This window comes from Telmatherina bonti (assembly GCF_933228915.1).
Source record: "Telmatherina bonti genome assembly, chromosome: 9".
NCBI lineage: Eukaryota > Metazoa > Chordata > Actinopteri > Atheriniformes > Telmatherinidae > Telmatherina > Telmatherina bonti.
The window spans coordinates 8,934,502-8,958,890 of NC_136627.1; the positions used below are offsets into that span (position 1 = coordinate 8,934,502).

The 24,389-nt window shown below is 41.3% G+C and overlaps 2 protein-coding genes across 2 annotated transcripts in view; both read right to left on the reverse strand.

Annotated features, from left to right (window-relative positions):
* Positions 1–785: 785 nt before the first annotated feature.
* crk (v-crk avian sarcoma virus CT10 oncogene homolog) lies at positions 786–16,899 on the reverse strand. The gene is made up of 3 exons (XM_079246181.1): positions 16,254–16,899; positions 14,234–14,808; positions 786–3,364 (listed from the first exon to the last, which is right to left on the reverse strand). Exons 1-3 carry the CDS (start codon positions 16,471–16,473, stop codon positions 3,227–3,229), a joined length of 933 nt encoding a protein of 310 aa, XP_079102307.1. The 5' UTR covers positions 16,474–16,899; the 3' UTR covers positions 786–3,226.
* A 6,484-nt stretch (positions 16,900–23,383) lies between these two features.
* Positions 23,384–24,389, reverse strand: part of lrrc75a (leucine rich repeat containing 75A) — a gene marked incomplete at both ends in the record, with an annotated part of 61,413 nt that continues 60,407 nt past the window's right edge. The window contains one exon of the mRNA XM_079246537.1: positions 23,384–24,001. Coding sequence (XP_079102663.1) covers positions 23,384–24,001 — 618 coding nt within the window. The remainder of the gene's footprint in view (positions 24,002–24,389) is intronic.

The window sequence follows — 24,389 nt, forward strand, 5'->3', positions numbered from 1 at the left end:
CAAACAAATTGATCCTGGACAAATGAGAGACTTTTCTGTTGAACAGTGGGACAAAATACCTGTCAACAGGTGCAGAAGTCTGACTGAGAGGAACAGAAAACACCTGACTGGAGCAGAAACATTAAATGATTGTTCAACTAAATATTAGTTTATGAGTGATGTAATATGTAATAAATTATCTTATTTCTTTGCTTTTTAAAAAAAATATTTCTATTGAACCAGAATGAGAAAATAATGTAATGATTTTCATAAAAGGTTTTTTTTAGTCAATTTCAGCTTATGTTACAGGCAGCTGTTTTTTTTCCTTCTTTAATGAAATGGTATGAATAAATATGAGCACAGCTGTATGAACAGCCAGGCCAATCATGAAGGTTATTCATGCTTCTGCATGGTCATGATGATGACGATGATCTTCCTCCCTCCCACCATCAGAATGCTGACTTTAAACCCATTCACATAACAAAAGTGCTACAAACTTCATCCTGATCATATAAAATCCTTTCCCAATATTATGAAACTAATCTGCATTTTTAAAGGTATTACGTTCTGTAAGCTGTGCTGCAGGAGCGGCGTGAGCTTCACGTTCGGGCACGCTGCTTGGAAACTTACTTTAGCGTTGCTAAAAATACAACAGCACTATGAATGGCAAACATTACTGTTGCTAAGCAACTGCCATGTGAGGCATAAATAAAAAGGGCTCATTCTCATGAACATGTTATAATAATGTAGGTGCCAAACAATGGACAGAAAAACTCCAACACAAAACAAGTCATTTGTCATGGGTTTGACTTTATTTACTATTATATTAACACATTACATGCTACAGAAAATAAAAAGGTAATTTCAGTCGTCTTGAAAGAATATAGTGTTATAATAAAATGGCACATATTGATATTACACAGTTTCCGCTGGCATTTTGCCATCATTTCCTTCGTATGAAAAGGACGTGAATGACTTCATGCAGGGCGACTTAAAAAAATACTTCTTGGTGGTTTTATTGGCAACAAAACGTATATTAATGCAGTTAAACTCCTGCTGAGTGCAGACCGAGTGACTGAAAGGCTGAATTTGATCATGATTATGCAGATGAACATGGACTGTAACTCATTTTACATTATTCCCAGGATGTCAAAATATTTCTAAAAGTTTGGAGTTCAGAGGCGACTGTCCTAAAAACCAAGAGTGGAAGTCGTAATGAGGTCAGTGAGGAGATTATACCGTAAAATGGGCAGAAAACTGTGAAAGCAGCAAGTGCACTCTTGTTAAAATCCCAACTCCTTTCAGCTCTGACAGAACATGGTTCCACTTAAAAGGGCTGCAGCGCCACCTGCAGGCGAAGAGCCGAACCACCACATCCGAGTGGAAACCTTCATTTAGAACAGACGTCAAATTCTCCCGGGTCACATTAAAGTGTTCAGAAGCCACACATTTAGTCAGCGTTACGATACACGGGGGGGGGGGTGATGATTGTCATGTTGACATGTATATTCAATCCTAACTTTTTGGGGGGACAAAACACACACACACACACACACACACACACACACACACACACACACACACACACACACACACACACACACACACACACACACACACACACACACACAAAAGAAAACCATTTAAACTCCTGGCAACAGAGACACAAAGGGATGAGCTAAAACTATAAAAACAAAAAAAACAAAAAAAAAGGCTTGTGCACGTAACTGGACACGAATTTAAATAAGAAATTAGTGAAGGATCAAATCAGGGAGGGTGAAATTATACCTGTTAAAGGACTAAAAGGTGTGAGGTGGAAACAAGATCATAAAAGGCATCAAAACGAAAAGGCGGGTACCTAACAGGAGAATTCCACTTTCTCTTTTCTTAAGACAAAGGTCTGAACACACACACGTCTGATTAGCTACAGCGAGCCGAACGGAGAGCACTAACATGACACAGGACTAACTAACATTGTGGACAGCCTACATTCACTGTTCAACTTCAAATCAGGTACATCAGGTGTAGAATGAGAAAACGAGGGAGGGGGGGGGGGGGGGGTGAACAGATGTGCCCCATCCGACTTCAGTAAGTTCATTTTCCGCTGCCGAGCTGGCGCTCCCTCCCAGCATGCACCAGTAAAGAATGTGCACCTCCAGACTAAAACCAGCAATGAGGAAACTACAAAGATAAAAACAATGTTTAGCATGAAATGACAAGTGTGTAGTACATCATTTCATAACAATATCTTCTATTTACTTTACAAAAGTCTACTTGGTGGGAGGGGAGGGGTGCGGAGGTGAGAGGATGTAGTGTCGCCTTCATCGCCTCTTCAGCAGCCGAGGTTACCGCGCGGGCCTCGCTCTGCGACTCCTTCAAGCTGTTCCGTTTTCTTTTCTCAGGCGAGAACCGTACAGAGTGCGTTCCACGTCACCCTACAGCCGCCGGGGTTCACTCAGGGCAATGCTGCATTCATGTCCAGGAAACTCCGGAGACATGAATGTGAGCTGCAAAACCGTAGAAATAATGCCATGTGTGCGCTGGACGTTAGGTCGTACTGACCGCATGCCAATCTGAAGGCGTAAAGGATCAGCTGGACATCCTTTAAAAACGTTTCTTTACTCGGTCACAGAAGAGAATCAACACCTGGAGTTTAGCTTTAAGCGTTTAAAGAAAAAGTCCAGATTTTACCGTTTTGTTTTTGTTGCCAGGCAACGCTAACACGCCATGCGCATCTTCTCCACGCGATACGTGACGGGATGTTCATCAATTCTTCTTTTAAACAAGAAGATCTGGAAATATTCCTCTGACGGCACCTTGGAAACCACCAACGGCGACACCGTTGCCCGCGGCGACACAGTTTCCCATCCGACATGAATGCAGCATGAGTGACCGGACTATGTTGGCGTTGCCATGGTGATGGATGAGGACAAAAGTGAAAGATGACACAGCAGCAGTTATCACAGGAAGGGGAAGTGCAGCTGCTTCCCTACGAACGAGTCTTGATGCGGCGTCTGCAGCAGGGATGTTTAAGGGGGGGGGTCATTTGTCAAAACCACAGAACAGCTACGATGGGAGGTGGGTGGGTCATAGTCCAGCAGGGACCGGGTTTGTTCTCAGTGATTCTCTGAAACTGTACTTGGTGCCGGTGAGAAAACATGAGGGAGGAGGGGGTGACTGAGGGAGAGAGAGAGGGAGGAGGAAGGGTCTAATACTAGAGTCCAGGTGGCGGCCCGGTGGTCCGCCCTCAGCTCAGCTCCTCCTCGGCATTGTGCTGGTCCAGCAGTTTGACGTGCGTGAAGGGAAAGTGGCCTCGCTTGCCTTTACATTCTCCCTCCCACTGGCCGTTCACGTTTATTTTGGTCACCTTCACCATGTCGCCCACCTGGGGGGTGAGGGGGGAGAGTCAGAGTTAGAGTCCGAAGATAAAGAAGAGAAGACAGAAGTTAACTTCAGACACACTGCTCTCATAGACGCCACATTTAACAGAGCCAACTGTGATGAGAAGATTGTTCATAACGCTGCTGCAGCGTCTCGTTTGAGAGGCTGAAACCAGACAATAAATCTCATTTTAACCAAAATATGACAATTAACTTTTTCCAGATGCATCAGAGGTTGCCGGCGGTTAGCTACGGGGTTTCCAGTGGGAGGAATCATCAGTGATTGCAGGCGACCTGAGCGGGAAGAGGAGTGGTGGCTCCTGAGTCAACCAACCTGAGCAAACAAGGACGAACAGGCGGTTCCAAAGGTCACGTCTGCCAGCAACACCTGAACAGACGCAGCTTTAATGTGAGCTCACTGAAGGCTAAAACATGCAAATGACACAAGTTTGCAGGATGTTATGACCCTGAGAGGACGCATTTAGAGACACGATCTGAATTAAATGTCGTAAATGTAGAAATAAGATGAACCACCGATAAGTAAACAGTTCATTTCATTCTTCTGTGTGATTTTGTATCACTAAATCTGCTGAGAAACGACATTTTCATTATGTTGACATGGACGGTCGTCTTCGAGAAAATGGGGCACATGTTAAATCAGAAAGCACTTTACATCTATATTGTACATAAGTTTTTACAATACTTCAGTTAGACTGTATAGGTGTGAGGGGGGATACATAAAAAATACTATAGAAACAATAAATATAGACTAATAGAGATTTTTTAAAGGAATGTTTATTATATATTATGGTTTATTGTGTGTATTACCACCATGTATAGTCTAAGTTTTATTGTAATGAAATATAATGTGTATCATTACCCTCAGAGTTAAAACTACTGCTGGCTATGGGGCGACACTCCCTCAGACCGCCACCGAACAATGACGAAAAGAGCACCTTAACTTCCCAAGTGTCCTCCGCATTCATTTTAACCCACCTTCAGGTCTGCTGTAAAACGCTTTCACACGCATCACTCAGACTGGTGGTTACTGAAGTTACCGCCGACTAGTCAGGCTGAGGGAAAAGTTGATCTTCATTTGAAGCATTAATGTGAAGTAATACAAAAACAAAACATAATTTAAAACCAAACTTCACTGAACTGAGTAAAACTAAACATTTCAAACCTTGGAGGAGGATGATGAGGATGAGCTTCTTCTGGAAACTTCCCCAGTACGGGATTTAACTTTTATCTTTTCATTACAATCCACTACTTTGACTAGTTGAATTTCATTATATCATCTGCTAGGTTTATGTCTACTCAGCCAGTTTCAGTAGTACTACTATTACTAGCACTGCTATAGTAGTAGTAGTAGTAGTAGTAGCAGCAGTAGTATCTTAAGGACAGCCTCCAGACGCTGGATGAAACACTCAGGCTGAGTTTGATGGAAGCTTTTCCAGTTTCTACCAGCACGTTCTCAGCCTGATGCTTCACCAGAAGCAGCTTTTTATAGTTTCTAAGCCACATAATGTTGAATCTCTACGTTTATTTTATTTTTAGAGCACATGTTTCTGTCTGAACTTCTGATGGAGACTTCATCTGTCAGTTCAGGTGACGTCAGACTGACAGGAGGCATGTTTAACCTGAAAATTCATTCAATTCTCATCCAGATGTTCATTTGCTCAGGAACCATGAAAAACTCTTAGATTAGTGGGGATAATAGATCACACCCAGATATGAGCAAATTCCACCATATTCCAGTTCCTTTTTTCTCATCTGTGTTGTTCTTCGTCGTACTTGATGTCTGATGTGCACCAGTCACCATTTAAAACACAACATGGATCAGATAAAGCCTCCTTTAAATGGCCTTTTTTAAAAAAATATTTACATTGTTCTTTGGGCTCGGATGAGGAGGGAATGAACACAGAAACATTTAGGAAAATAAAAGATTTGTAATGCTTTTCAGGCACATACATCCGCTGAGCTTAACATCTAATAAAACCAACGACAGGTTCACCTTTAATCATTTAAATCTGTAAAATAAATAAATAGTAGAAAGCAGCCAAACATCTACTCATGTATTTAAATCAATAGCAAGTTGTGGAAAATATTATTTTAATCTACTTAGATGTTTTGTTTTTTTTTTAAGTTTGTTTTAATCAGGTCAAACTTGGAGTGAAAACTGGTGTGGATGTAAAAACATCCTCCCAGTGTGCACATATAACCACTGATTTCTGCATGCAAATCTGACAATCCTGTAATGCTCGTTGGATTAAAAAACAAGCAAAAGTAGCAACAACATATCAACTAGGGGTGGGAAAATTGAATCGAAAAATCGGAAATCGAGATTTTTTTTATTTTTTATTCACAATTTTAAAATAGATTTTTCTTCATCTTCTTCATCTTTGTGCCACTTATCCGGGGTCGGGTCGCGGGGGCAGCAGCCTAAGCAGGGAAGCCCAGACTTCCCTCTCCCCAGCCACATTTGCCAACTCTGTGGGGGGGATCCCGAGGCGTTCCCAGGCCAGCCGAGAGATGTAATCCCTCCAGCGTGTCCTGGGTCTTCCCCGGGTTCTCCTCCCAGAGGGACGTGCCTGGAACACCTCACCAGGAGGCATCCTGACCAGATGCCCGAGCCACCACAACTGGTTCCTCTCCATGCGTAGATCGAGAAATAGACTTTTTTTTTTTTTTTTTTTTAAAAACAAGATTTTTGTTTTTTTTTCTTCAAATAAATAAAATGAATGCAATATAGAATTTTTCTCTTTTTCATTGTTTTTTTATTGATCTTTTTACTTGTCTTATTGGGCATTATAGCAGCAGAATGATGGTCTGGCTACTGGGTTGTTTTTTCCTCATTGAAATGAAGAAAAATAACGAGCCAAAAAAAGTTTTACACATTTTTTTTTGTTTTTAAATCTACAAAAATCAGCAATATAGAAGAATTGTGAGAATCACAATTTAAAAAAATCTGAATCGAATCGGGACAAAATCATGCTGTCACACCCCTAATATCAACAATTTCTACTTTCATGACACAAACTTTTTGAGCCGACGTCTTAAATACTTAGAAAATATGCAATTAAAATGTCTAATCACCATATTTCTGATTATATTCCTGCCCACAGCTCTTTCTGCTCTTGTCTTTGACTGTAAATCCAACAGACTGCCTCTAGCACTACTGACCAGCACCTGTGTCGAACTGGACTCGCAGCAGTCTGACTGGTCCCCACTGGTTGATCTGGTGCTTGTCTTGTTAACGTAAGTCGCTTTGGAGAACAGCGTATCTGCTAAATGACTGTAGAATAGAAAGAATAGAAAGTAGCTGCACGTGGAACAAGTTTCCCACTAAATGATGCTCAACGTTGTATTTACAAACCCCCCCAACTTTATGTTCAATCCCTCCATTCAAGGTAAAAATTACCATCCATTACTGGCTTGTGATTCACCCCAGTGACAGACTGAACGCCATCTTTGTGCCAGCAGGATGGAGGGATGGCACATGAGCTGCTACAGAAGGCTAAACTACAGCTTTCTCTACAATCAGTGCGTTTACGTGGGAGTTTTACTTCCTGCTTAAGTCCGAATAAAAGTTAATTCCGCTTTAAACTGATGAAAAACGACCATGTAAAAACACTTAATTCCTAATGCTAATTTTTAGTCGGAATTAAACTTAATTCCGATGTAAGTGTCTGGTTTATTTGCATTTTAATTTAGATCAAATTAATTCCTCTGTCATGTAAACCTTAATTCCGCTCTAAGTTAATTCTGGTCGCTCTGAGCGCGCTCGTTACCTTGTCCTGTCCCGATGACGCGCGTTGTTTTGCCTCCCATGTTCGGTGGTCTATTTTTCTTTTTCTTCTCAGTTGCTGCAAAAAGTGAAGTAGTATGCTCGTGTTGAGCTGCTACTTCAAATTTATAATCAAAATAGCGGCAAAACTGGTACTTATTATGTAGTTTTTACAAATTACGACTGAAAAGACGAGAAGCGGGGCGCTAACTTTGATTATTTCTGGTATACGCCATACGTTCTGATTGGAACGTGAGTGTACCTCTGTCCAATCAGAACCCTTCCCAACCCGTTGCTCTAAAGAGGAATTAAGTGAGGACGTGTTTCATGTAAACGTTTATTCAGAATTATTATATTCATGTAAACTCGTAAGAGAATTAAGTTGATTCCGAATGATTAATTCCGAATTCTGCGATGGACTGGCGAGCTGTCCAGGGTGTACCCTGCCTTCACCCAAAAAGACAGCTGGGATAGGCTCCAGCTTCCCCACGACCCTGAATTGGATTGAGCGGTTTGGAAAATGAATGAATAAATGAATGATAATTCTGAATTATTGAATTCAAAATTAAAAAACATGTAACTATACCCAGTGAAGAGCAAAATAAAACAAAACAAGGGGAAAAAAAACACAACTCATTTAGTAAAAGTAATTTTTTTGTTTTCATTCAATTATTCATCTCACTTCACAAAGTCCAGCATAACAAACAGCTGCTGATAATAAAGGTCTGGTGGTAAATATGAGCACAGAAAGTGTTGAATGGATAGTGGCTGTCAGTTGCCAAAATCCTCCAGACAAACATGTTTCCTATGGTTTAAGGTGCAACGATCACGGCATGGCAGGTCAGATTGGTGCACACTGGTCCTACACATTACTCATCCCAAACGGTGCTCTCGCTTCGATCAAACAAAGCCGGTACTGCATTGTAAACAGAGCTGTTTGTCTTTTGAGAAATACTGGCATTGTTGGCATAGTGTAGGTAGACCAAGTGGCAACCTACGGCGGTTAAAAGTGAAGCCTATGCGGAAGTGCATAAAACTGCAGTTCCCCCTTCATCCACTAGGGGCTCCAAAACAGAGCAAATCCCCATAGACTCCCATGTTAAAAAGACCAACTTCACAGCAGAAATAAACATGTTTACAGCCTGGTTCAAAAATCTATTTTAGGTTTAATAGGTCTATCTCCCCCATTTAAAAGCTATTTAATCTTGAAGTTCGGCATATTTAAGGGCCGTGTCATTTTGATTGACAGGGACCTGATCTCCCGCTTCAAGTAAGAAAAACATAAAACAACCGTGGTTTTTAGACCTATGGCAAGTAGACATAAACGTCTGTAAGGGAATAAACAGGATTATTTTGATAAAATGATTTGTCATTTTTCTGTAAAGGACTTTTGATCTTGTACATGCTTCATCTTTAACATGTAAAGACTCATTTATAACAACGCAGCAGACAGATAATCAGATGAATGGATAGTTTTCCATCTCCTCTGTTACACACATAATTTGGTCCATTTTCAAGGAGCTCAGCTCTCCAGTTGAACTCTAGCTTCATTTGTGATGCTGAGTGAGTGCTTTTCATTTATGTTGCATTGCTAAAATTGTGCTATGTTACTCTGTCTGTAATAGTATCAGTGCTCAGCACTATTTAAGTGTGATCTGTGTGTGATGGGGTCAGTGAGTCTGATCTGTACCCCAAAAAATGACTCGTCACTTCGTATAATCGAGTGGAGCAAACTTTTCTTAATAGACACAGTCGTCTCTGTCAGATTTCTACTCTGTTAGCAACAGCATCGCTGTAGTTTTGCTAACGTGGCGTAGCGTTAGCTGACAGTCAATAAATGACTGCAGAAATTACACAAGAGTTCAAAATATTTGAAAGTACAGACGTTCGTCACTTCATCAGCTGTGTGTTGAGGTTCATTTTCAGAGGTGAAACCAGAGGGGAGCTACATCACTGTCGGACTATTTGCGAGCATCATATATTTAGAATTAAACATGTTTTGCCACCTGAGAAAGGCGCCTGTGGTTTTTATTTCGGTCCACATGAGTCATTGCTTCATGGCAAAGGAAATAATGGTGTGAAGAAAATGTAATTTAATGTTGAAGGGCATCAGAGGGCTGCATAAAGAATGTTGCTTCCAGTCATTTTAATCATTATGTCACTAAATGTAGAGATTAATTCATCAGTACAGCTGCTAGCCAGATGTTTAAAGTTTCGTTGCAGGTTTTATTTTACTGAAACTCCTCTGCTGTAAAGTTAAACAAGTACTAAAGGACAAATTATTGTGAAACAGTCACATTTTCTGCCTCCTTGTAATTAATATCTTTGTTGTTGTAAATGTTCAGGGACCAAAAATAAGTTATTCTATTATACGTTTTTTAGATTAATTGTCCGATTAATCAGTTATTAGAACTTTTTTTTTGCCAAAAATCATAATCAGCATCTTTCTCATAAAAAAGCTATGTCGGTCGGGCCCTAGTATTGAGTTGTGTAGCTGACACACAACCAACAAAAAGATCACGTCAGAGTAGGGATGGGCATTGATTTTTGAACATTCGAATAGTCGTTAAAACATTTTTTAAAGAAAATTATAGTGAATCATATCTGGCAAAAAAAAAAAACCCTAAAAAGTTGCATTACTGGCGGCTTCTGCAAGGGGGCAGCATGGCAATTGATAATACATGTGGCAGGCTCGATGCCAAGCTGTAGAAGATTAATCACACTGTGAGGGAAGACATGATGGAGAGATTGAAACAAAGGTACAATGTAAACTCTGAGACAAAGCTTTCCAGGTCAACAACCATCTTTTTACTTGTCTTCTTGGGCATTATAGCAGCAGCATGATGGTCTGGCTACTGTGCTAGTTTTTCCTAATTGAAATCAATCAATAAAAAAAATTTAAAAAAAAGTTTTGCATCATGGGTCAAAAATGCTTAAAGAATCTAGCTGCTGGTTGTAAAAAGGAGTCGCAGGATTGTAAAAATCTCAACTCTGAGACTAAAGACTAAACATTAGGGCTGTGATGATATGCTTTTCTCCCGATTCGATTTGATTCCAATTTTTTAGGGTACAGATTCGATTTAAATTGCGATTCTCACAATTCTTCAATATTACTATTTTTTGTAGATTAAAAACCAAAAAAATTGTCTAAAACATTTTTTTTTTACTCGTCATTTTTCTTCATTTCAATAAAGAAAAAAACAACAGTAGTCAGACCATCATTCTGCTGCTACAATGCCCAAAAAGACAAGTAAAAAGATCAATAAAAACACTAAAAATAACTAAAATTTACAATGGTTTATTTTTATTTATTTAGAAAAAAAAAAAATTTTTCAACAAAAAAAAAAAGTCCATTTTAAAATTGTGAAGCAAAGAATCCCAATTTTTGATTTTTCAATTCAATTTTCCCACCCCTACTAAACAAATGTGTTTAGATGAGAGAGGATGGTTTTCAAAGAGTCTTTTCAAAGTTTTCTGGTGTAATGGTAACGTTACGCTTGGCTTGCGTTTCAGCTTTAACGTTAGCATGTGCCTCAGATAAGCAAACTCCAAATCAAAGGTTATTTTACAGCTTTATTAACATTTGATGGGTTTTCATGTCTTCACCGCTAAGCTGTTGAATAAGTCGGAGAACAGGAACCAGAATTCATTCATTGATTTTTCACGATTGTTTCAATCTTCAGAATCTGCTTCTTAAACGTTTTGTTGAACAATAAACAACGTTTGCAGTGTTTCTGGCATTTTACGCTCTAAATGATTTGAAAACCTGAACCAAACAAGACACGGGGTGAGACTGTCTACCTCAGATAACAGCTGCACAGAGGATCATCTGGCTGCATTTATTAACTTTATCTATAACTATAAGTCTGAACTTTGGACTCAGGGAAGAGTGGAGATGAAGCTTCGCAGTATTCTGGAGGGATGCATCGATACCAGTATCAGTATCGGGCCGATACCATTCACATGTACTGTTCGCTGCCAGGAAAGTGTTCCAATATAAGAAAAACCGATACAAACATAAAAAAGCTTGAGGTGTCCAACTTAATGCAAAGAAATGATTTTGTCGAATTAACATAAATGTTCATAATGCATTAACACATAGACAACAAAGTAATATTGACTTTCAGTGCAGCAAGGAGTACGGACAAACCAGACCTTTCTAAAGTACTTTATCTACGTTTTTCTTCTTTCTTGTTTGGTTTAAATTGTTAAAGCCATTAACACCTGAGCTCAATGCTTACAATACCTCTGAAAACCATGTCAAATCAGACACCGACGCGACATTAAAGCCTCTGAGCTCAAGACGTCCTTCCAAGAATTTAACAAACTGTATGAAGTCCAAATAAACGTCTCTAGCCACCTCAACAGACTGTTGTCACTAGAAGAAACTGGTTACACTGTTCACCATCAACTGGTGAAGGTAAAAACTTTATGCAACCAACTTTAAACTGATTACAAGAAGCTAAAAGCTAAGCTAAAAGGAGCAGAAGCAGCTAAGTGCGACTGATTGGGCTCTAGGGGTGCGAAAATCAAATCGAAAAAATGGAAATTGGGATTTTTTGTTTCACAATTTAATTTCTTTTTTTCAAACAAAAAAAATTCTTTTGCAATTAAATTTAATCCATTATAAAAATTTTGGTCATTTTTATTGATCTTTTACTTGTCTTCTTGGCCATTATGGCAGCAAAATGATGGTCTGGCTACTCTGTTGTTTTTTCTTAACTGAAACCAAGAAAAATTCAGAGCAAAAAAATTTTTTAATCTACAAAATTAAGCAATAATCGCAATTTAAATCGAATCACCACCCCAAAAAAAAAACCAAACAAAAAACGGAATTGAATTGAATTGGGAGAAAAGCATATCGCCACACAGCCCTATTGGGCTCCCTGAGGGAACTGAACGTCTACGACCCCCGTTGTTCATTTTGCAACTTTGGGAAGAGGCTTCCGGTGAGGAAAACTTCTTTTCTGCCTCAAAGTCACCAGGTTCTCCGCAAAGCCGGAGAAAAACTGAACCCGTTAACCAGTGACCTGGTCCAGGAGGCTGGAAGGAGAGACCAGCGACCTGGTCCAGGAGGCTGGAAGGAGAGTCCAGGAGGCTGGAAGGAGAGTTACGCAGCTTTACCAGGGCCATTCATTCAGAGTTTATGACGAATACTGTTGGAGGTGCTCCGCTCGACCAGAGGAAGGAATATAGGAAAGTGATATTATCCCTTTGAAAGATGGGATGGAAGCAATCTGTCTTGTAGCCCACCAGACTAGCATCAGCCATTAGGACGGTAGCAGTCCCTCCAAGCATTTGTTAAACCCTCCTGACTGTTTAGTTGATAGTTTTGGTGTTTAAAATGATAAACAGACCTGAAGATGATCAGTGTTTGCTGTTAGCAATTAAAGCTAGCTTAAATGTAAGTGATAATCACAAGCATTATTAGTGGCATGCTAATAATTTAACTTTTTATTTACATTTTTTCTCCTTTAACATTTTATTTCATTCTGTTTTACAGAGTTATCACACATACCATAATAAAAATACAAATACTGCATTATTTCAGCAAAAAAAAAAAAAAAAAATTATTTTGGGCATGTGTTTAATGCCCTTAGAAAAAAAAAAAAAAAAATCACTATCCTCCTCATTCATTTATTTTCTGACAGTTTTCCAGCCTCAGATACAGAGAATGGCTGCAGGATGACCTATTTTACATGCAGATTGGTATTGGCCAATACTAAATGTCAGATATCGGGATTCAAAGTGAAAAAAGTGGACCACAACTCCACGATGCTCTACACCAGGGTGAATACTCAGAGCCATGTGAAACTAATTAGATATTGGAAGTAGGTTTTAGTTAGTCAGGATGAGGGGAACGCTTCATAGTCGGACGGTTTTCCGAGACACGGAAATGTAAGCTAATTATTAACTGCTCAGCTCCGCCATGCTGAGTCACTAATGGTCAACCAGAGTAGAGAAAACAAACTGCCACACACAGGTCGAAGCCAGGAAAGTTTACCTCAGGTGGGAGTGGTAGAAAAAAATTCATTAAAAGGAACTGCATTAAAAAAAATGGGCCTGATGTGATTCTGTCTGCAGACAGTAAACTCACTGTCTGAACAGTTTTCCCAGATATTCCCAGGCAATAAACAGAGAAAAGTCCAGTTTATTTTATTCCTGCAGATGTCCTTTCACAGCAGCTGTTGTACTTTTCCCCGCTTAAGGTAAAAACTCTGGTCTCCAGTTAGGAAATGAGAAGAAATCACAACCTGCAGGACCACTATATGACAGACAATGTGGCCGAGTTCATTGACTTCAGACCAGTCAATAAAAAAAACACGTCTAACTTTCTTTTTTGGATGAAACTTGATTCCCTGGTGAATGAAAATCCTAACAAACAAAGGGAGAGTCTGGCATAAGCAAAAACCACTTCAAACAAGTCCTTTGTGTACTGACAGTTAAACTGGAGAAAGAGAAATCACCCAGCAGGAGCTAACTTCTGGCCTGGAAGCAGACAAAAAGCTAAACAGTGGGTTTGTGCAGGTACCTTCGACAGAACCACGCAGCACCGGGACGGGAGGGAGACTTTAAAAAGCACGTTTAGCCCGGCCTGCCTTCTCGTCCCGCTCAGAGCTCAGCTGGATTCCTGGCTTCACAGAAACCAGAGGAAATGGTCCCGTTCCCAAACACAAACTATTTCCTTCCCCCAATGACCTGCTCCGTGGGAGCCCCGCTCTCACTTCCGGACAGTTAAACAGGCCAGCCTCTCAGTGCAGCCAGAGCAGCCACTTTTCAGATTTAGGTACCTTATCAAGTCAAATCTGGTACAGTTTAAAAGGAATAAGCCGGCCAGGCTTTTATTATCCACTTCTGATGCTGTTTTAGGCTGGATTCTCATGTCAGACTGTCTTAACCAGGAAAAACTGGTTCTTTCTGAGAGCTCAACCTGAGTTGAGGAAGAAAGAACCAGAAGCAAAATGTGGAAAGAGGCTCAATAATGTGAACTCTGTCTTGCTGAGCTTGAAGGACGGATGCAATATTCTCCTGCCTGACCTCCTCCTGAACACAAGGTGTTAACAAAACCATTACAAACCATAGTTACCTCTAAGGCCAGGGCGGTCTTGTCGTAGGCATTGGGCACCCTCTTCTGTATGGCCCTGGCATAGACGGGTCCGTTCTGGAGGTTTGGGAGAGGGGTGGGCTGGGCGTACTGGCTGGGGTCTCCCAGCAATGGAGCACCAGACTGGGCTGCAGGGCTGTCAGAGTTCCCATGCATCGCGATCCCACCAGGCGGCCCCCCAGGCCCCACCGCTGAACTCGGAGATGCCGGTCGGTACTTCTCCACATACGGGACTGGGATCATCCCCGTCCGGCCCTCAGAGTTCTGGGCGTTCCACCACTGCTCTTCTGGCTTCTCCAGAACTCGCAGAACATCTCCCTTCCTGAACGGGAGATCCTCCTCGTCGTTGCCGAGGAAATCGAAAAGTGCCCTGACATACTCGTCCTCCAGGCGCGGTGGGGGGCATCCGCCTGGTCCCATGTAGTAGGGATGCTTGGACTTGTTGATCGGTTCTATCAACGTGGTAGTATCCAAGTAGTGGATTTTATAAAACTCCAGCAGAGCAGGGAGGGCATCAAACTCCTGGTCGCCAATACGGAACCTTGGAAGGGCCAAACCTGTCAAAACAAAGAGAAGATCAGATTTGTTTTTCACACCACGTGATCAAGGCCGGATTATCCAATGGGCATTATGGGCACAGGGGCCCACGTTGACTTGGGGCCCATGTGGGGCCACGTAGGGAAAACACCAGCAGTTTGGACATGAAACAAAATGTACATAAAAACCAGATAGTTCCACCACAGTGTCCAGTGTGTTGCTATTGGTACCACTGGCTGAGAGATGTTAGAAATGTTGTTTCACACTGTATCATTGACAATTTTCACAATGTTGCGGTGGGGAAGGGGGCCCTTGGAACACTCTGAGTCCAGGGGTCTCTGCACTTTTAATCTGGCTCTGCATGTGATGTGATATATTCAAACCTTTCACATCTCATTCTGGGCTAATTCTGACTACCAAGCATGATCATGATGATGATGACAGTGATTTCCAGGGCGAGGAGGAAGAATTTTAGTTTCCTTATTCGACATTTTCCTCATGCGTGTTTAACATGTCGGCATCATGAGTAGCATTTCTGAGAAGGCATGAGGAAATATGAAAAATGTTCTGCTGTGATCAGGGCCGGATTAAAAGCGCACAGGTCCCTGGACCCAGAGTGTTCCAGGGACCCCTTCACCCACCGCAACATTGTGAAAATTGTGAACGATACATTGTGAAACGATATTTCTAACATCTCTCAGCCAGTGGTACCAATGGCAGTACATTTTATTTCATGTGCAAACTGCTGGTGTATGCCCTATGGGGGCCCCACATGAGCCCTAGATGCACCCCAAGTGGCTGTGGGCTCCTGGGCCCTTGCCCATAATCCAACTTTGGCTGTGATTGCTACATAAAAGGAGGGGAAAAAAAACAAATAAGTAGAATCAGTTCTGGTGAAAACTTGGTAAAATTATAGACATTTGACTGTTAAAACCAAGGGTGGATTATCCAATGGGTCGTATGGACACAGGCCCAGGGGCCCACGTAGGGAAAACACCAGCAGTTTGGACATAAAACAAAATGTACATAAAAGCAAGATAGTTCCACCACAGTGTCCAGTGTGTTGCTATTGGTACCACTGGCTGAGAGATGTTAGAAATGTTGTTTCATTGTGAATCATTCACAATTTTCACTCTGTTGCGGTGGGCAGGGGGGCATCTGGAGCACTGTGGGCCCAGGGGCCTGTGCATTTTTAATCCGGCCCTGATTACAACACTTTCAGTAGATCGTGCATCATGTTGATGTTGCACGAGGCCACAGCTAACGCCAATTTCTCAGTCTTGCAACACCTGGGGGGTAAGTACTAGTGTGTTTGCCTTATGTTCAGATTATCCCCACTGTGTGTGGCCCTCAGTCTGAAGTGGGAAAGACACAACTGCGCATCTTCTTTGCTGCAAGTCATGCAAGAATGGTCACATCAGCACTGTCGTATCCCTCCACGCCCCCCCACACCATCCTGTCTTACCTGGACCAGACTGTCGGTTGTTACTGATGCTGTTTATTATGTAATGCGAGACTTTGGAGTTCTCCGACACAGACAGCACGTAGTCCCCGGGGCTGGTGATGGAGTCCCGGACCAGAAACACGCCGTGCCGCTGACCCTGCAGCAGAGACACAGCCTCCTGCCTGCTCAACCGAGCCCAGTACCAGCTGCCGCGGTCCTCCGCGTCAAAATTTCCGGCCATGATCACCACTCCAAAGCCGAGGCTTCACCGGGGCCTTCCCTGCTCTCCCTCCGCCAGCGGAGCCTTCAACTCATACAAAAACTTTAGCGCCTTGAACACGCTGAGGAAAGAGGCGACGTCCGCAGCTGGCCGTCCCGATCCGCTGATTGGCCGGACACAAAGCACACGACGAAATGGACTCTGCTCGGGCTCGTGCTCAGACTGGAACTCAACCAGTCTTTTAACTGGTTTCGGGACAGATTTCCAGCTACAACCCAACCAGATGACAACTAACTTCAAAAACTGAAATGGCGGATACGGGAAAACAAAAAAAAAAAAGGGCCCCACACACCGGATGTGACGTCGTGTTCAGCGCTTCACGCCGCTGCACGCGCACTGCCAGAGTATTTGACCCCCCTTTTTAATGTGTGTTGTATTCAACAAATGTACAGCTGTCATCTTAAATTAAAAAAAAATACACACAAATAAACGGCAGTGTTAGATAATATAAAGCAGAAATTTAATGCTGATTCTAATTAATTAATTTTATTTTGTTATTTAATGTCACTCTTACCTCATATTTTCACAAATCAACAGAAATACTATAAATACATTGTTGTCATGAACTCGGAAGCTTCTTTTCTACCTGATATTTAAATAAAATGTAAAAAATATTAATCACATAAAGTGCTGGTGTAGCTTATACGAGTGGCCGCTAGATGTCACTAAAACACTCTTAAATGCGACTAATATTGACTCGCTGTCCCAGATCGATATTTTAACAAATGATAAATACAAGTCATTCCAGTGGCAGACATGAAGAAGGAAACACAATTTACAAATTATTAATATATCCCAGTGCCAGAGGTACTTTCATGAAATTCTCCAACCTATTTCCGGATCACAAATGCATGTCAGAGCCAATAGAAATTACACTTTAAATCAGCACAAATGAAGTGTTTACAGTGTTTACAGAATGCATCTATTTTGTTTAGTGGTCCTTTATTTGCAGAATCCTAAAGCTAGTTTCTGTTTCTATCTCATTTTGTTTCCTCTGACAGTGTAGTTGCTGTATGATCGCTGGTGTAAATACCTCCATGGGCAAGTTCTTATTGTCTCTTTTTATTTGTATTTCAGTCAGACTCCTCGGTAAATGTGATCTGAGTGGCCACATTTCTGCCTTCTTTTAGTACTAAAGTTGGTCAAAACAAAGATAATGGATCACTAATGCTCATTGACATAAAACTATAATAATATTCAATGTTTTGGCAGTGTCAGTGATCATACTTTCGATAATACTGAAACACTTTATTACGGGATATCTAGAAAAGACAGAAATGTACATGAAGAGGGAATAGTTTTATATAAAATATCATACCAGTACTAATTAGGAAAGACAAAAAACATGACATTGAAGCACTGTGGCTGCTAATACATTTCCATAATTGAAAACCTATTTTACTTGGATGTTGTTATGGACCACCCTGTGCAAACAGCTATTACCTGTGAAATGCTTGGTGAGGTCAGCGTTTTGCGTTATAAAACATATTTGATGGACTTAAATATTGATTGGTTATCAGATAACTGCTTCATGAAAAAAAAAATTGTCAGCTGTCACAAAGGCTGGTGGCTTTACTCAGATGGTTACCAGTCCAACAGGACATGCTTAAAAAGCACTGACACAATTAGCTCAACCTGTATTGACTAATACACTAGAATTGTGAACACAAATATCCTCTGTTCCTGTCAGCTGTAGTGACCATAACTTAAGTTTTATTAAGGAGCAACGTTAAACTGAAAAAACCAGGATCAAACACAATATTGAATAAATCATACAACTTATTTGATGAAGATCATTTTAAACAGGGAGTGAATAATATAAACTGGTGCAGAAGATCCTGATAATGCTTTAGAGGCCTTTGAGGATATTTTATACATGTGGCGAATAAGCATGCACCACTCAGGATGTTTGTTGTCAGATCAACCAGTATACGCCATGTTAAAACCAGGAGACGACACAAAAAGGACGTCTGTCACTTCAGACAAGATGACTGGAACAAATACTGTAAATTAAGAAACTTTGTAACAAAACTAAACAGAGATCCATCCATCCATTTTCTTAACCGCTTATTCTAATCCAGGGTCTTGGGGAAGCTGGAGCCTATCCCAGCAGCCATTGGGCAGGAGCAGGGTACACCCTGGACAGGTTGCCAGTCCATCACAAGGCCAACACAGAGACACAACCAACCATTCAATTACTCACATTCATTCCTAGGGACAACTTAAAGTAACCAATTAACCTAACATGTGTGTCTTATGGAAGGCTCAAACAGGGACCTTTCTGGTCAGGTGGTGGAGAACGAAAGGGCTAAGATCCTCTGGGACTTCCAGATTTAGACAGACAAAATGGTGGTGACCAACCAGCCGGACACAGTGATCATGGATAAGCAGCAGTGGAAAGCCGTAGTGATCGATGTATCCATCTCCAATGATGGAAATATCAGGAAAAAGGCGTGTTAGAAACTGGAGAAGTACCAAGGCCTCAAAGAAGAACTGGAGAAGGCTTGGAGGGTAAAAGTAACAGTAGTATCCATAGTGATCGGAGCACTGGGGCGGTGTCCCCCACACTGGAGAAGTGGCTCCAACAGATACCTGGTGAGACATCAGACATCTCTGTACAGAAGGGCACCACTGAGTAGGACCCTCAAGCTCCCAGGACTCTGGTAGAAGGACCTAAACTTGAGATGAATAGCCACCCATCACAGAGAAGATATCTATCTATCTATCTATCTATCTATCTATCTATCTATCTATCTATCTATCTATCTATCTATCTATCTATCTATCTAAAATGGTAAAATGTTCCAGTTTGAAGATCTGATATGTTGTTTATGCTGTATTGGTAATAAAATATAGATATGTACATCAGGTGAAAATGGGTTAGAACTATTATTATTCATATTACTTGTATACTTTATACCAAAGAATAAATGCTGCATGTTTTATCTGTAAATCTGCTACTGAACTCCAGATAATGTCATTGTGGAGGTAACACGTAAATAAATTGAAGACAAATTAAAGACAATTTTTATTTCTTATCATAGAATTTATTTGTTAGAATCATGGCGACAACAAATCATCTTTTGATTTTGATGGATGCACATAAACAATCAGCAAGATAAAGGGGGGTAAAAGCAGGGTAGTATAGAGAATACTGCAGAGGCATAATGCAGATTGAGGAATACAGAGAAGAGCGAACCATGTAGCGAGAAAAGATCCGAGGCATCACTGAGTCTTTGAGCAAGACGTTCGCAGCATCCTCAGCTCCACTCACTTCTAGCAGACCCTCTTGTTCTGCAAATCTACGATTGTCTTACTGTAAATATGGCAGGACTCGTCAGCCTGCAGGTGGTGAATTTAACACCCACAAGCCGAATCATCATTCATCTTTATGAGATTATATTCCTTCTCTCCATAAAAGCCCACATCTGTCTGATTTGATGTGGCTTTACTTTGCCGTGACCTTATCATTAAAAGCAGAGACGTGCACGACGTTGGGTCATTATAAACATTATAAACACAGTTCTTATCTGCAGTCTATTGCAGCGATGTCATCCTGAGTCTGACCTTAAGAACCGGATGAAACCACAGGCTGCTTGCAAAGCCAGATAATCCACACACACATTCACACCACAAAGTGAACCAACAGTGGGACTAAATGGTCCGTTTTTAATGTCACAGATTCACCTGAAATGCAGTAAAATGACTGTGTGAGCCCTGTCTGAGGGGAAACTGACACAATGGGGTACTAGCTTATCATAAATATAGATTAAAGGGATGCTCTCTTTGTCATCAGCTCAAAATGCAAAACCACTGAAGTTCTGCTGAAGTTCTGCTGGTTTGAATGAGTAGAAAAGGAAACATTTGCTGTCCTGAAAGCTTTCAAATGAAATGTCATTGCTGACTGCTGCACAGTTCCTGCTCTGATCAGCTGATACCGTGAAGGCTAAGTTTGATTGGATAACCGGAGGGATCTAAGTCCACTTGTAAGGCTTCACCGGGCAGAAATATGTACAAGTTTATTCTAACCTGCTCAGCTCTGCGTGGCAGCATTCATGTCTTCAATGTCTGAGACCGCGATCGCTCACTTAATATGATCTGCTACATTTTTAGCTCGTGACAGAAAAACACCAGCTAATGGTACCATGTCAGACGGCAGGATTAATAAAGGGTATAAAGGCTTTGATCAAGTCTTTTATCGTGCTTTCTACAACTAGTCTCTCCTGTAATTACGCGCTATTCTCTATAAACTCTCCAAAATTTATCATACAATCGCAACACCTGCTTTTCCACACGTTTCCTGGATTACTGAGATCATATCTGTATTTACACCCCCAGTTCCAAAAGAGCTGGGGCTTTGTGGAATTGCAAATAAAAATAGAAAGCAATGATTATAAATCTCATCAAACCATATTTTTATTCCTGTAGAATGTAAATGACATGTCAGATGTTGAAACTGAGACGATTGCGGCGAACAGGAGCAACAAAAGGCTGGAAAAGTAACTGGTAGGATTAAAAAACAGATGGAGGAGCGTTTGATGGCTAATCAGGTCCAGTGTCGTCATGTCAGTAAGATGACTGGGTGTAAAAGGAGCATTTCAGAGAGGCAGAGTCTCTCAGCACAATGTCAAAACTCAAGCTACAAATTTCTCATTGAAACATTTTGTGTTTTGTGCAACTTGAGGATTGTTGAGGATGAATGAACGACACCTTTTGTTCGACTGTCCTTCATATCACAAAGTCAGAGCTGTTCTGGTTGAGAAAATTCAGTGTTACAATGAGGAGATGTTGAGCTGGCTATTTGACAATTAAAAGTTTGGGGAGATTTCTGGAAAAAGCCTGGAAATATAGAAAAAGGAGGTAAAAAAAACATTTTTCTTTTAAGTCATTTAGGTCTATTGGGCCACGCAAGTGTATGACAATAAACTAAACTAAACTAAACTAAAATGCAATAAGATAAACTAAACTAAACTAAATTAAACTAAACTAAAATGAAATAAGTTAAACTAAACTAAACTAAAATGAGATAAAATAAAACTAAGTGAAATATAATAAAATAATATAAAACTAAACTACACTAAACTAAAATAAAATAATATAAAATAAAATGAAATAGGATAAAGTGAAGTGAAATAAAATAAAACTAAACTAAACTAAAATGAAATAAGATAAACTAAACTAAACTAAAATAAAAATTATACTCTATCCTGGTTAAATGTTTATTTATCAACACAAACAGGTTAAATTAAAGAAAGCTTTGCAGCTGTTTGTCTTTCTTTTTAAGCTCACTCAGCTTTTTTTTTAAACAATTTAGGAAAAATGTTCTTCTGTGTAAAGTTGTGATGCCTTTAAAGATCCCATCATCTACACTGTATAACAGGATCAAAAGATTCAGGAGGAATCCCTGTATGCATGGGGCAGGCCGGGATGCTGGTGATTTTCTGCATTAAAACCAGACATTTTTCTCAACTGGAAACCAGTGCATGGATTCAGGAAGACTTCCAGAAGTTGCTGTCTGTGAACGCAGTTCACTCTGAAATCCAAAAATGCAGGTTAAATGCTGAACCACATCCGGCATCCTCCTAAAACTCCAGCAGCAGCTCTCCTTGCTTCCCAGATGTTCACAGACAGATGTTAAAAGAAGAGGAGATGCTAACGATGCTAAACACCATCCTGGATCTCCTGTCTACAGATGTGTTGCTGCATCAGATTCACAACGAGCTCACATTTCCCAGGAAATAATAAAATGCCTCAGTTTCATCATCTAACATGATGCTTATGTTCAGTTAGGAATAAAATATGGCTTGATGAGATTAATAAATCATTGCACTGTGGTTTTTTTTAACCCAGAACTTCAGCCTTTTTGATCGACGCTTCATTTTCTGCAGCTGAAATCTACATAAAAACTTTATAACTATAACAAGTGCTGACGTTCAGCTCTTCCAAAGCACAAAGAAAACAAGTATGAGTCACTGGTGCTCCTTCTTATCAAGCTCATTTACTCAACTACTGCTAGACAGATTAAAAACATCTATCTGTATTTATATATATATGTCTATATAATTCTGCTGTACATTTAAAAATAAAGTTGATTTTTAAAGCTTTGCATGGCGGGGCAGCTGGAGGAAAAGCACAGCTCGGGTGAAAGTGACACTCTGCAGGGAAAAAATCTCTGTTCTACCTGAATGTGATCGTATACACAGATACAGGGCTAAAAACGCGTGACGTACAGCCGTCCCCGGAGCAGAGCGGATGTCGACTGGGTGAAGAAAGGCTTCTAAATATTTCATATTTGCTTTGGGACACATGGCAGCCAGACTGTAACATCTGTTCTTCGTGCGGACACCACCCAGATGACTAACATCACGTCTTTACCAGCATCTGTTTCTTTATCAGAGACAGATTCCTGCTCCCCTTCGCATGCAGCCGACCAGCCGTCAGACACATAGGAGGGACGTTTTCTACGTTTCTGTTTCTAGTTTTTTTTTTGGCTAAAAGCATTTTAGTTTAAGTTTAAGGGCCTGACCAGTTTATGTGCGTCTTCTAGTTGCTTTTCTACGACGGGACACACGGTAAACCAGTAACCAGAGGCATTACAGGCACATGTAGGCGTTACAGAAACCGACGGGAGGAAGGACCTGATTCACAATGTTCTACAGACGAAAGCTTCATGTGAGCAGATAAGTCAGTCTGTTCTGATGAAACACGTGTCCTGTTGGGCCGACCTTTGACCTCGGCCTCAGCAGTCATCATGTCAGTTATCGGAGAGGTCACTGGGAGGAGAACTGGGTCGGGTCCAGCCTCAGTCTTCTCTTTGTCCACACAGGACCAGACACAGGAAGGGAAACACAAACCGAGCAGGAAGCAGCAATCAGGTTAAATGTTCTGATTGGCTGAGCGAATCATCCTCCTCTGCTCTGATTGGCTCCGCAGCTCCAAAGGAGTGCTGTGATTGGCTGGAGCAGGAAAGGTGGGAGGAGTGACTCTGTGTGTCATCCTCATCCTCCGCCATCACCGGCCTCCTCCTCGGCCTCCTCACGGCTCTCTGCTTAGTTTCCTTCTCCTTTTCATCCTCCTCCTCCTCCTCCTGTCTCCATCTCCTCCTCCCCCCGGCTCTTCTCTGCTCCTCTACCGTCCACATGCTCTCCTCTTCGTCCTCCTTCCCCTGCACCTCTCTGTCAAAGTCCAGCAGCTCCTCCATCATCTCCTCGATCTCTGTCTCTCCATCCAGCTCCTCCTCCACCTCCGACCTCAGCTCCCCCATGCTCTCCGTCTGGTTGGTGTCATCCGTCTCCTCCTCCTCTCTGAGACCCCTCAGCCTTTCAGGGGGGTCGCTGGCCTGGCTCTCTCCAAACTCCAGGATGGTGGGCAGGTTTCCCTGCTTAGGACAGCGTTTCCTCAGGCTGACCAGGAAGGGCTGCGGCAGGGAGAAGATGTCCACGTTGTTGCCCAGATCGATCCACGTCACGCTGGGGAAACTGTTGGGATCCTGCAGGAGAACAAGTTCACATGTCAACTCACAGGTTTTAATCATAGACCGTATAAAAGATGGATCGAGCCTCCGGTGGTTAAAAGTGAAGCCTACGCAGAAGTGCATAAAACTGCAGGTCCCCCTTCATCCACTAGGGGCTGCAAAACAGAGCAAATCCCCATAGACTCCCATGTTAGAAATAAACATGTTTACAGCCTGGTTAAAAAATCCATTTTCGGTTTAATAGGTCAGGTTTACCTTCATGACAACTGTGGGGGGAGTGATTTTTTTTTATAACTCGCCTGTTTAAAAGTAATTTAATCTCAAAGTTTTGGCATATTTAGGGGTGTGTCCTTTTGATTGACAGGTACGCAATCTCCTGCTTCGAGTAAGAAGAACGTAAAAC

Excerpts from the sequence above, each read along its gene's own strand:
- crk (XM_079246181.1), bottom strand. The coding sequence starts at position 16,473 with ATGGCCGGAAATTTTGACGCGGAGGACCGCGGCAGCTGGTACTGGGCT. Across the intron at positions 14,809-16,253 it reads CAACCGACAGTCTGGTCCAG|GTTTGGCCCTTCCAAGGTTC; the intron begins GTAAGACAGGAT and ends TTGTTTTGACAG. Across the intron at positions 3,365-14,233 it reads AGACCGCCCTGGCCTTAGAG|GTGGGCGACATGGTGAAGGT; the intron begins GTAACTATGGTT and ends CTCACCCCCCAG.